The sequence below is a fragment of the Temnothorax americanus genome, unplaced genomic scaffold, assembly GCF_048541705.1.
Source record: "Temnothorax americanus isolate GAGA-0224 unplaced genomic scaffold, ASM4854170v1 Scaffold8, whole genome shotgun sequence".
Taxonomy (NCBI): domain Eukaryota; kingdom Metazoa; phylum Arthropoda; class Insecta; order Hymenoptera; family Formicidae; genus Temnothorax; species Temnothorax americanus.
In genome coordinates, this window is record NW_027509802.1 from 4355925 (window position 1) to 4369148 (window position 13224).

The following is a 13224-nucleotide window of genomic DNA, read 5'->3' on the forward strand; positions in this document are numbered from 1 at the left end:
TGCAACAATAAATAATCAGAAGGTATTCAAGTTTTGTTGTGCCGCACAGCATCCGCGGTGGCCGACTACGGCCAATATTCCGATAAAAATACCGATGGCGCACATGCTACGGTATCTATTATGATAGATACGGACGTGAAAATATTAGCTTTCCTTATCTCCGCGGAACGGCACGAGCTATTTCAGATTGACCGGAACGCAATATTTTATCTATTTATCGGAATAACCGGTCTTACGCAGGGACTCGAATGGAAAAATAGCGATGAAAAATGCGCGAGTCTTCGGGATTCTGTAGCCAGGGATCCACCGACTGGCTCTATCCGACCGGTAAATAGTGAATCACCGTCGATTCGCGTCAGCACTTGGCTTAGCCCGTCCGCGTCGATCGCCCCGCTCGCCCTGAATAGAACGCGGCTTCTTCTCGGATCCGGAGCCCGGCGCTCTCTCTCTCTCTCTCTCTCTCTCTCTCTCTCTCTCTCTCTCTTTTTGAATACTGCAGCACTTTGATGTATAATATGAATGAGAGCCAGATTAGAAAACTACAAATATGTCAAAATAAAGCAATGCGAGCAATAATTAGATGTAATATTTACACGCCAATAGATTCTATGTTGGAGGCCTTATGTTTCCAAACAGTAAAACAAAGAATTGAAAGAAATGTTTGTATTTTTATACATAAGATAGTATTAGGCAAAGCGCCGGAGTACTTGCAATGTAAATTAAGTAGGCAGCGTGAACATCATGATTATGATACGCGTAGGAGAAATGACTTATGTATAAAATTGAGTAATACGACAAATGCGCAAAGAAGCATCTTTAGTAATGGATTGAAAAACTGTACAATAGTTTAAATGAATATATCAAAAGCGCAGATAATATAAAGGAATTTGTTAGACGCCTGCGAACTTAACAAACAATAGACATGTTTATAAGCTGTATATATGTAGTCATTGACTAATTAATAATAAATCTCTCTCTCTCTCTCTCTCTCTCTCTCTCTCTCTCTCTCTCTCTCTCTCTCTCTCTCTCTCTCTCTCTCTCTCTCTCTCTCTCTCTCTCTTTCTCTTTCTCCTCGGACGCTTCACGACTCCCGGCTCTCGTGAAAACTCGGCTGGAAAGCGCTCAAACGCGCCGCATAATGGGCCTGCGAGGGCAATGTGCAACCAACTCGTATAAAGGCGACACTTTTCCTCGCGAACGAAAACCGTGAATGCAAATGGCAACCTACACTTTGTTTATTTGCGCGAAGTCATTCGGAATACGATAACAAAATCTCATTTAATTAATCGTTCCTTATCGAATCACTTCTAATCTTCTTAGCGGAGATTTATATTACCCAGGTCAAGCAAAGCAATAACGATCAATTTTAATTAATGTTTAATTACGTAAATTTATTAATGTTTGATTAACGTTTAATTATATAATTTTGTCCGATGCAAATTAAATGTTATTATTATTATCATCAATTTTAAAAATATATTAATTTTTACATTTCGATTTTTGTTCTTGAAAATGGAAGTATTATTGCAATGATATATTTTCACAAATAATAGACAATAAATAATCTGTAAATTCTATTTTGCTTTTTTTTTCTGTAGAAAATTTTTCGAGCGATTCAAGTTATTTCTTCATGAACGTCAAGCTCTTGACAATTTAAAAAATAGATTAACGCATCGCAAAGCTTCGTAACGACGTAAAAAGACCATTAGTAAATAATTTTTACGTTGTAGAATAATATTTTGCCTGAAATAAATTAAATAAAGTGTGTGTTAACGAGTCGCTTGACTAGTTTTCAACTTTAATTATCAATTAAAAAAAAACTGTACGGTGGATCGTGTTCACCTTCACCTATATAGGCTTCCTCACAGTGTCCTCTTTCCATCGATATATATTGTTCAGACATTTTTGGCAAAATATTTTTCGCAAACTCGTGTTATTCATAATAGGAAAATAACCTCTTTTCCTATTATATATAGACCAATGTTAAAATCATTAAAATCACCTAATTTTAAAATTAAATATCTTGAGAACGGGACGGTAAATTATCTTTTTTCTGGGGCTTAATCGATTCAGGAGAATTCCTTTTTCCGATATAAAAAATAAAACCTATCACTTTTGGCAAAAGTTGTTCATCATCGAACTACCTTAAGATAACATTTCATACATTCTACGAAATTATCTTCTACGAACGATAAAGAAAAATTATATTGCCGAGCCCAATTACGGTTAATCGATCGGATATGCTAATCTCAAGTTCGATTTGGATACGATCGAGTATAATCTTAGGTTCGAGCGCCAGAATATTGCTTCCGGCTCTCGTCGGAATGTATTGCGCGATTTAAACCGAAACCAATATCGGATGCAGATACATTTTAATCGATTGCACGTGTGACGTCGTCGTAAACGATCGGACGTAATGGCTGGGATCGGAAAAAACGGTCGCGACGGCTAAAAGAATTAATAAAAAATCGCGCTGATAAACGCCGAAATTTAGATTTGATCCGCGACCGTGTCCCCGATACGTCAAGAGTCACGCCGCGACGGAGAGTCGCGCTGAAAATCGCGACAGCGGCGAGTGCGTGCGCGACGCAACGTTTAAAAGTCCCCGATAAATATAAATTCGCGCGGTCGTTCGTGCGTGATAGAATCTAGGAGAGCCTCCTGGCCGCTCGCTCTCGTGGCTTATAACGTTCGTGCACGCTTCAGTAAACGTAATTATCCCACCGCCGTGAGACGTCCCGATTTGTGCCGCGCAGGCTAATCGCGTATAGCGCCGATGAGCTTAGGAAACCGTCGTAACACGGGCAGAACCAGTTTGAATTTACCTGCACAAAATCCACGCCCGGACGATTAACATCCTCTCCTGCCTCTCTTACTTTTAGTCGATTTATTGGCACTGGGAGGATACTTTACAGGAACATCCGCACATTCATTTGCGCCTCTACTCCCTTGATATCAATTCTTTAGAGTTCGATAAGTCATCAAGACGACGATCCTAATTAATGTGTTATAAACCGAGCTCTTTGCGTATCAAATCCGTATTTATTACTCTCTTGAACGAAATCAGTGTGTTACGAACAACGGTATAGCGGCAGTTATGTTATGGCACCGCACATTCAGTGAGATCTCTCTAAAATTAATCAATTAATAAGAGACAATTTCAACCAGCGATTTTGCTGAAAACAGTGGCTCTAAATAACAAACTTGAGCATAAAAAAGTATAATATATAACCTTGAATTTGAATGGTTGAATATGAGTTTTATTACGCAAAGTCCTCTCCCAAGAAATAACAATCGAAAATATAGAAAGAGTTATACATCTTGCAGATACGTGAAATTACCGTTGATTTTGCGGTGACATTTTACTTCTCCTGACTACAGTGAGATATAAGATAAAAGAGCACAGTAAAAATTCGCATTGGAAATAAGTGAAATATTCATGTTCATCAGTGAAATCTGTGTTGCTATTTCCAGCGAAATTTTCACTAGTTCGGTTTAAGAGAGTAATCAAAAGCGAAGAACGTGTTATGCTTGTCGGTGACATTATTTCTTCACGTAAAATTTCGTCTCTATAATATACGCCTCTTCCGGATTTTTTTGCGCGAAGAAATCCTGTTAACGTGGACTGACTCATATATCAAGTTACTTAATTCGGCGGAGTGACGAGCAACTCCGGGCAGAATTCTCGAGAAGAGGAAGACGAAAGAAGCCACTTATACGGTAAAAAATTACGAGTGAGCGCCGAGGGTTTTCCTCGCTGAACACAATCATCAACCTGTAGTAATGGACGTGTAGTTAGACGTCAGAAAAATGAAAATAGACGAGCGTGGAAAGGAGACTCTTAGTATCTTTTCACGAAGTGGTGACGTAATAGATCGAGCAGTGCGAATAAAAATCACGTAATAATAATATTTCTTATGTAATAACAATTTGTTTTATTCTTAGTTATAAAAGAGGGAGAGAGTTAAAATTTCGTGAGTTTATTATATCTAAATAAAAAAATAATGAATATGTCTAAATAAAAGAAAGAGATGCGTGTTCATCTTGCTGTATATGATGTATGCACGTGATAATAGTAATAGCGGTAATCTGATGCGTAAGGGCGTGAAATGGTTTCTTCGTGATTTGTTTCGCGGTAGTACTTGCGCGTGCTCCGCTATGCAATCTGTAAATCGGACATCGCAAGTAGCGATAAGCGCTCAATTTCTTCTGAAAGTTCGCAAACAATTCGATCGCGTAAAGACTCGAATTGCTTCGGATATTGTTCGAAACCGGAGATTCTTGAATAATATTTGAAAAGATATTCATTTCGAAATGCTTGTCGCATATTCGAAATGAGTCAATATAAGGTCAATTAATCACTAATTACACGGTAGCAGTTGGGCAAATTCTGAGTCGCGAGATAAAGATTCGACAGCTAAAAATTATTCGGGCGTTGGACAAAGATTAAGCACAGAGAATCTAGAGTTTGTCTTCGCACGATTTTACATTTATCTTGTAGTCATCATTCATCGCGATCCATTAAACGTTATATTATTCAATCGGAGTTTAAGGGCCGATTACACAGTCTCCGATTAACTTGATCCTCCGATTAAACTCACTCTTCGTCTCTTTCTAAGGGGGACAGTTAGAAAGAGATGCAGAGTGAGTTTAATCGGAGGATCAAATTGATCAAAGACCGTGAAATCGGCTCTAAATGTGTCACTCGACGACGATGGGAAAATTGTTCCAGTGGAACAATTCGCTCCTCTGGCGAGTGTTGCGAATGCCATATGTCCTCGGCTGAGGAAACGCAGTTGCCGATCCACGGCTCTTCCTCGAGAGGAGGCGCGAGATCGGCCACTAATCGTGAAAGTCTCGCGCGATCGACGACAGCCCGCGGGCGCAAAATTTCATTTCGTCGCGCACGCCGGGGCACGTGTTTCATATATTGATCGGTTTAAAAATTCTGTTCTTGCGTGTACTAACGCGAGAAGAGTTCAGAAGAGCGTACTACGCCAAGGTAGGTCGTTGCCGCCGGTGACGATGGACCGTGAAGAGATTTTTCCAATAACGCGTGCACGCGCGCATCGAGGACGCGCTTACGGTCGTCGTTTTAATATACATCCGCGTCGATGAATTGTAAAAGTTGAGACACATCGGATGAAGGTGTCATCAGCTTTGCTATTTTAAAGAATTAATTTATCATCGGATATATTTGCTTAAACGTGGAAGTTTTTCATATATTTTGTTACGCCAACGACGCGATAATTTATATCCTTTCGACACCTCTCTCTCCCCCTCTCTCTCTCTCTCTCTTAGCAAAGTCTTTCTTAATTTGCCCTAATAATTAATTACCAGAATTTATTCGCCGTCACGTAAAATACATGGTTAAAGCGAGTTAAAAGCGACAAGAGGCGGAATATTCCGTGCGGCGCGAGGAGGAATCAATAGGAATGAAAGCACGGAATATTCCGTGATCTGCATACTTTGACGCAAATTTTACTTGTAGGGTTTGGCACGTACCAGGGTCTTCATGAGGGCGCTCAATTCCTTCGTGACCACCGCGAATTTGAGAAACGCCGCGCCTATGTCCGGCTCCTGTTCCTTCAGTGCGGCGTCGCCGAGTCTCTCCAACGCCCTTCCTAAGTACACCTCGTTGTCCACGTGAGCTGCGAAAAAAAACGCAAACACGCCGTTGATTTAAATAGAATATATATAATGTTCGAATATATCGCGAATAAATTAAATTTCTTTCTTAATCGCGTTTACTTTTTGAAAATTGGGCTAAAATTCTGCAAATTTAAAAGATCGCGAACGTTTTCCCCGCATTTCTGCGAGACGGACAAATTTCTCTTCACGCATAACTATATCACATAATGTATTAAAGCGCGCGGCGTTATTCGCTCCACTCGGAATCGTGCGGCTCATAAATTTTCTACGCGGGCATCACGCTGAATATTAATTCAGCGGCAAACATTCGTACGAGCGGCTACCATTAGGCTGCCACGCTGTTAGACTATTAAACGCCCGCAATCGCAATTAATTCCTTGGCCAGACCGCCGCGCATTTTTTCCCCGCAGCAACATCCTGCGGAGTATCCCGCGCTGCGCATCTCCGCGAAGCAGCAGGCGACTGCGGGAGAAATGACGACCGAGAGGAAAAGGAGAGAGAAAGAGGGACGAGTAATTTAACCCTTTCCGACTGTAAGACATTACATTCCTGCATTCCCCGCCTCGTACGCCTCGAATTACGAAGCGCACAGCCTTGGCAAGGCTAACGCCACACGCTAACGTGGAATGCATTCTCTGTATACACGATAAACGCCGCGATCTCTCGTTTTGCGCTCCGCGAAACATGGAGGCGGCTCCTCTTTCTTCCCCTTATCTCCTTCCTCTCTTCCGGCTTCCCGAATCTCCCGGCTGCAATCTCGGAGCGCGGGGAGAGAAACTCACTTTCCAATATATATTCCAATAATCCTCTCTCTCTCTCTCTCTCTCTCTCTCTCTCTCTCTCTCTCTCTCTCTCTCTCTCTCTCTCTCTCTCTCTCTCTCTCTTTCTCTCACTCTTTCTCTTTCGCTCTGCTCCTTTTTCGCCGACTGTGCGCGCTCTTCTTGTCTTTCCTCTTCCCGCTTCCTGCAAAGTTTCTCGACCGATATCGGCTCTCGCATGTAAGTATATACACGACCAAGAGCATGGAATCTCGCTCGACCGCGAGACCAAGTGAAATAAAATAAAAACGTTTCGCGTCCGGTTCAAAAGAGAATGGCTTCCGTTTTTCTTTCTTCGGCGGGGATAACGTTTACTTTTTTAATGGAGACTCGCGCGCTTACGAGTTTCAACACTCTACAGGTTTGCAATAAAATATTTTCTCACCTTTACTTTTATAAATTAAACTCACATCATAGTTTTTCCATTTCTAACGCAGGACGTATAAAATAATTTTTTTTTCCAGAATTCTATAAATTCTTTGGTTATATTTTATCAATCTCGATCTTGTATATGTATCTGCAATAATAAGAACAATGCCATCGCAATCGTTTTCAAAGTCGTCAAAATCCTTTGTTCCGCTCGTGTCTCGATGCTTCGATTTCCCTTCCAACTTGTTCCAAAACTTTCTTCCATTCAATATCCGACCGCGCTCTTTCCCCATTGGAGGAAACTGCAATCTGATTGACTCTGAGCAACGTCGAAATAAAGCGTTTATCGCTCGACCGAAGGGACTGCCATCCTTCCTCCCGGGAGAAATTTCATTAGTCGAGAGAAACTTCTCGACAGGATGCACCAAAGGACGGGCGGGGGGAAGGAGAGAATAAAAGGTATTGTCCCTGTGTCGCGAAGTGGTGTTCAATTCATCGGCTGCGATGCGACGTGTATAATCGTGGGTTCATCCACAGCAAAGCGGATAAACCGGCGAGGAACTCATCACTCGCCTCTATATATAGTTGATGAAACTTTCAATTACATTACGTGGTAAAAAGGCGCCCCTTTCATGGAAAATGCGACAACAACGGAAGCGCTATATCGGCGTCTGTTTTAAAATCCAGCGCGAAACGTAGTTTACGGGCGCAACCGATAGACAGACTATGGTCATTAAACCGGCGAGTAAAACGGAGCCTGTCCAACGGAAGAGAAACTAAAAGCCCTCGTTGGAGGCCAAATGCCGGTAGTGTATCGCGTCATTACGATTCTATAAATCAAACTTCCGATTGCGCATTTCGCAATCCGACGTTTCTCAGTCCTCGCGGCATAAACGGCTTCCGCTCGAATCCGTTCGCCTTCCGTACCTTCTTTTCAGAGCGTACGGAGAGAAGTGTCCTATTCGAGGGAATTTATCAGAAGGGACCACCGCGCGCGGACCTCTGGCGCCCGTTAACGTTTCCTCCATTCAGTCCATTCTTGTCTCCCCCGCGAAATTTATCGGCCCTCGCGCCCCATTACTCTCCGCGTCGTCGTCGTCGTCGTCCCCGCTCGTCGCCGGGAAATTACGCGGAAGTCGTCTGGAAACCACGTGGGAGGCCCGCGGCCTAACGGCACCGTAGCTTTTTCACGGCTCCGGAAATGCTAATGTATTGCCCCTGAATATTTCAATCGCGTCGCACGAGCGCGGTATTATACTGCTCCAGCCACGGATACATCTCTGGAATTGCATCTTTCATGAGCGCGCATCAGCTCTGTGGGAGATAGACGAGCGGGTGTAAAATCGTATACGTTGCGACTTCTACATTTATACATTCGCCAAGAACAATTTTTCATCGAAAGAGATATTTATGAGCAGTGCGCTTTTCTAATCACACATTCCGATTCAAACGAACAATTATATAATAATATAATATAATTAACATATACTTAATATATATAAGTATATACATTATACATATTTCGTCGGGCCAAATGTTTTTTCGAAACCGTACCTGGAGAACGATTAAACACCTACGTTCCCGTCTCTGTTGTGTCGGCGAAGCGCTTCCGGTCGAAAGAAAGCATATCGGGGTGGATGGCACGAGTGCTCCCGCGGGCCCATTGTCTCCAAGGGACAACACGCGCGTCACGGCATACGATTTGCGCCCGGGGTACTCGAAGCGATACATCCTGTCTATCGTCAGGTAGCGGCCGGAGACGGGAGAAAGAAACAGAGAAAGAGAAAGAGAGAGAAAGGATGGGTAACGGGCCAGGAAAAAACCGGGGGCGGAGAGGCGAAATCGGACACGCCGGAACGATATCGGGAGAAAAGTTGGTCCATTGTGGTCCGACGCGGAAATAATGCTGACCAGTCCGATACGGATGGAGTCGCGATTTCCAGGGGTCGATTGACGAGTGAAAAATGGCCCGAGAAATCGTCCGAACTCGTAAAAAAAATACAACGCACCGCGTTTAATAATGTACGTCGCGTTTCGATTGCGCGTGACAGCGATTATCGTTGTTCTGCGATTATTATTCCTGGAAAGTGGTGTGAGTGACGTTTTCGATGTTTTCGTTAATTTCTGTGAAAATACTCGCTAGGTGATTTATTTCCTTCACTGAATGGAAGCTTTTATTTTTGTCGGCATTATTATTTTTAGACAATTAGATTTTTTGTCACTGCTATTGACGTTTGCGTAAATAAGATAATATCACAAATTTAGTACTTGTAGTCTAATAATAGAAAAGATATCAAGATAACGAGGTAACGACACAGATAAATAATTACAGCTTGAAAAAATTATATACACTATAATAGTAATTAAAGATAAGTAGTAAAATCATGGACTCGTTAAAAAAATTTGAAATTACGCTAAATCATACATATAGGAACACAAAAAGATAAACATTCGTCACTTATTCATTGCTGCACTTGGTTTATTTTTTTTTCACGTTGATTGCAAGTGTTGTTATGCGATATTTTGCGATTTATTTTTAGAGGACTGTAATAACGGTCTTAATAGAGATAAGCAACGTGATATGAGGTAGATAAGATGACAATTAGCGTAAAGGAGATTTCCCGTGATTACAAGCTAATGAAGCATAACGGCGAAGATGAGAACCTTAGTGACATGGACGATGAAGAGGTTGCGGTAAGGAAAGGGTTACGCTGAGCACAAAGATAAACGAGCAAAATCAGTAAAGCGAGTGACCTGAAGGTGGACTTGAAGAGATAACAGGGGATTTTGAGAACGAAGTGTTTAATTCAAGATTAAATTAGCCGTTAGATTTTATGAAGCCTCTTGTAAATTAAAATTCGATATTATTGGTCTTACTCCATAAACTCTATATTGCATGGAAAAGTTATGCATTTTGCATCTATGTGAACACCTAGCCTCCCATTATTAAAAAGTTCGGATGCATATGATATAATTAAGTGCTAATTTATTAGTAATTAATTGTTCTACCACCAAATTTATTGCTCTTACTCATTCGCGGGAAATTAATATAAAAAACGGCGATATTAACTGTACGTTACGCTAGCACACTTCCACTTCCGAAAAACGCGTGTAGAAATATCGTAAACAAAAACTGATGTATCAGAATTTTTTGCTAATTTTTTGCTCAAAAATACTGCAGACATCGCAAATTTTGAATAATTATGGATGTATTAATTATCGTAACCATGTAAGGACAAATCAATCAAAAATAAATAATTAATCATTACTTATAAGTTGAATACTAAACTATTTCTCAAATAATATTATTTTAAATGTTCGCAAAATATCTTGCTTTGAAATTTATTGCTCGCAAAACAAATTTAAAAATTATCGAAAATACAGAGCTACACAAGAGTAAAATATATTAAACAAATTAGTTGTTGTATCGGTTATGGTATTAAAATATTTCTAGAATGTATTGTTCTTAAAATAGCCGCCTGGTCCCGAACTGCTCACAAATAGGTTTTCAAGACAATCAATAATTTTTTTACAGGTTTCAGAAACAACGACAAACTACAAGAATTACGAAAGTATAAGGGTTAAATTCCTGCATGTATTAAAAACTTCGTATACATATCATTGTTCTCAATTAGCAATATAATATCGTGTCGTAATAACGTTACATTATGTGAAATATATAGCTAATCTTAGATTATTGATAAATGCGGACTTTTTAAATATCAACCAATCACATCAAATAAATAGATGTAACAATGATCATATTTATATAAAATATTTTGATAAAATATTGTAGATGCGTATTGTGTCACAGCTCACAATTAGAGGAGTATAATCAGAAATAAAAGCTCTCTCATCAAAAGACAGTTTTATAATACTAGGCTCCCACGAGGTGTCTTCTCATTTTACGCGATATATAATTACAGGCCAACTCCCGACAATTATATACAGCAGTATCCTACCACGTGGCAGTAAGATCCTCAGTGACGTTTCGCGCGACTACCTGCTCGTTGCGTCACGAAAGATCCGTAACTCAAAGTCCAATTCAGAAAGAACAACATCTCTGGCATGTTTGCTCAGGCTTGCCTCGCGCTAAGATAATATTTGCGAACGGTCGGTCGCTTATTGAATGAGCACCTCGCTGCAATCTAGGTACGGGCAGTCGCTGTGCGAGATGATCCGCAGAAATACAATGTAAATTCGCGGTAGAACTTCTTAAAGCGATTTCGAGGACGGAGACTCACGCGAGAGTTCGCTCGAGAACAGAATACCATATAGATATAACGGAGAAGAGACGCCTCGCTATGGAAAGCGAGAAGGAGCGGCCTGAGCACGCAACTTTCGCGGAATAATGCGAGCGTTATCGACCCGACCGACGCGACGTGGAAAGGAAACACCGCTTTAATCTCTCATTAGTCTCGCGGCTAACGTGAGAACGCCGCCCGGCACGCGCTGCCGTTTTATTCCCGCTGGAAACACCCAAGTCGGTAATATCTCCGCCGACCCGCCATTTTCTGTCAATGCAAATCGCATTTTCAGTGCGGCTTAATTACCATTAATTTGCTTGCGACTCGCGAGAAATTAGGTACGACGACTTTGTTCGTAAAGACGTTGAGACATAAACGCGGCATATTTATGAATTTTTTAATTCATAATTACTCGCACGATGTAATATCAGTTACATAATAAAATATATTATTTAGAATGTGTGTGCGACATGCGTGCTGTTTACCGCTATTCTTGTAGGGGGCTGAGAATGACGCGAGATTATACAACCTACCGGTAACCCTTTCATATATAACTATGAAATTTATAAATAAATACATGTATTCAACACACGCGCAGAAAACTAACGCATGCACGATAAATGATAACACATATATACTTGGTTCAACGATAAAGTCACGTAACTTCAGCGTACGTTTCGCGCACGCGAGTTTGTAAAGTTTTGATGCGCTTCAACATTTATTTGCTTCGACAAGCAGAAATGCGTTGAAAGTTCGCGCGAAAGGAACACCGCGATTTTTAACATGCACCATCACGATGAAAATGTCAATTTTGCAAACTTACTTGTTTTCCAAGTTTTATCAGGAAATATAAATACTCTAAATATAAATATTCCACGACGAGATGTTTTACATACGTCCAGCGCGTGTGTCGCGCACATGAATAAATGAGGCAGTTTAACAACTATGTTCTTATATATGTCTCCGCGCGAGCCGTTACGGCTCGCGATATATCGACGTTGACAACGACGCGTTATTGATCGCCCGCTCGTTCGCGGAGTGCGGGCGCGAACAATATAACGGCGGTCGTATAAAGATGCCGATCGCAGACTCCAAACGCGAGACATTCGGTATATGAACCCCCCCAGCAGACTCTCGCAGGATGGCCTGATCGAGGAAACAAAGGGGGCGCCGGGGAAATCGATCTGTCTGCCCGATGGAGAAGTGGCGGAAAGCCGGCGGCGAGCCCGACCCGTAAAAGTCAGCGCACGCACCAGCTCAGGGTTTCTCAGTCCGAGTCTATAGACCTTTAGGATGTTGAACCCGACGCGACTTGCCCATTCGAGTGCAATAAAAATCCGGACCGACGCGGACGTCCGTAAAATTAGAGCACGTAGCATTACGTTCGCCGTTAGGATGATCCGGAAAGAACGTATACGCGGGGCAAAAGTAAACGCCCCGCGTTTGTCTTGAGACGCCCCGCGTCTCCCATTATGTACTCCCATCATTTCATAAACCCCAAGTCCTTTGGAACTCTATCTCTCTATTTTTTTTTATTACGTGTTTAATTTTTATAAACTGCAACGACGTTGTAGGTTCAATTAAATCAAATGTTGAGATTTTTAAATGATATAGAAAAGTTTGAAGGTTCTTACGTATTTTTATATAATAGAACGCTCTTCTCGCTCAGGTTTTGATTTTATGCCGCATTCATATCTCTCTCGATCATAAATATTAAATACTCTTAGTAATGTTGTACATGCAAAAAAAAAGATAAAGGGGAGTACTGTCAACTATTGATTTTTATCGCCACTTGTAGTAGCCGTGCTGACATGTTTAACATAACATTCGACCACCATTATCAGTATTTATACGTTATTCAATACGCGTGAGTCTAGCTCTAGCGTCCCAGGATGATAATTCAAATGGTCACGATCTATATATATATACAGTAGGGTTTTGCCCTCGGGCTGAGTCATCAGAGTAATCAAAGCTAACAATGCATACTCAAAGATCTTTTATGGGGTGTTTAAATGGAGCAGCTATTTCCATAAAATTTCCATAAAACAAATAAAATGAAGAAAGATCGATAGAATCTTTAAATTACGAAAAGATCAGATTTGATCGAAGAATTTGTCCTTAAAATTTAACTCGAGTTA

The 13224-nt window shown here is 41.1% G+C and overlaps 1 protein-coding gene across 4 annotated transcripts in view; it reads right to left on the reverse strand.

Moving 5' to 3' along the window:
• Positions 1-13224, reverse strand: part of Asap (ArfGAP domain of ASAP) — a 51060-nt gene that overhangs the window by 13355 nt on the left and 24481 nt on the right. For all 4 annotated transcript variants that reach the window (XM_077423527.1, XM_077423526.1, XM_077423523.1 and 1 more), the window contains exon 3: positions 5506-5651. In XM_077423527.1, the coding sequence (XP_077279653.1) occupies positions 5506-5651 (146 nt within the window). The remainder of the gene's footprint in view (positions 1-5505; positions 5652-13224) is intronic.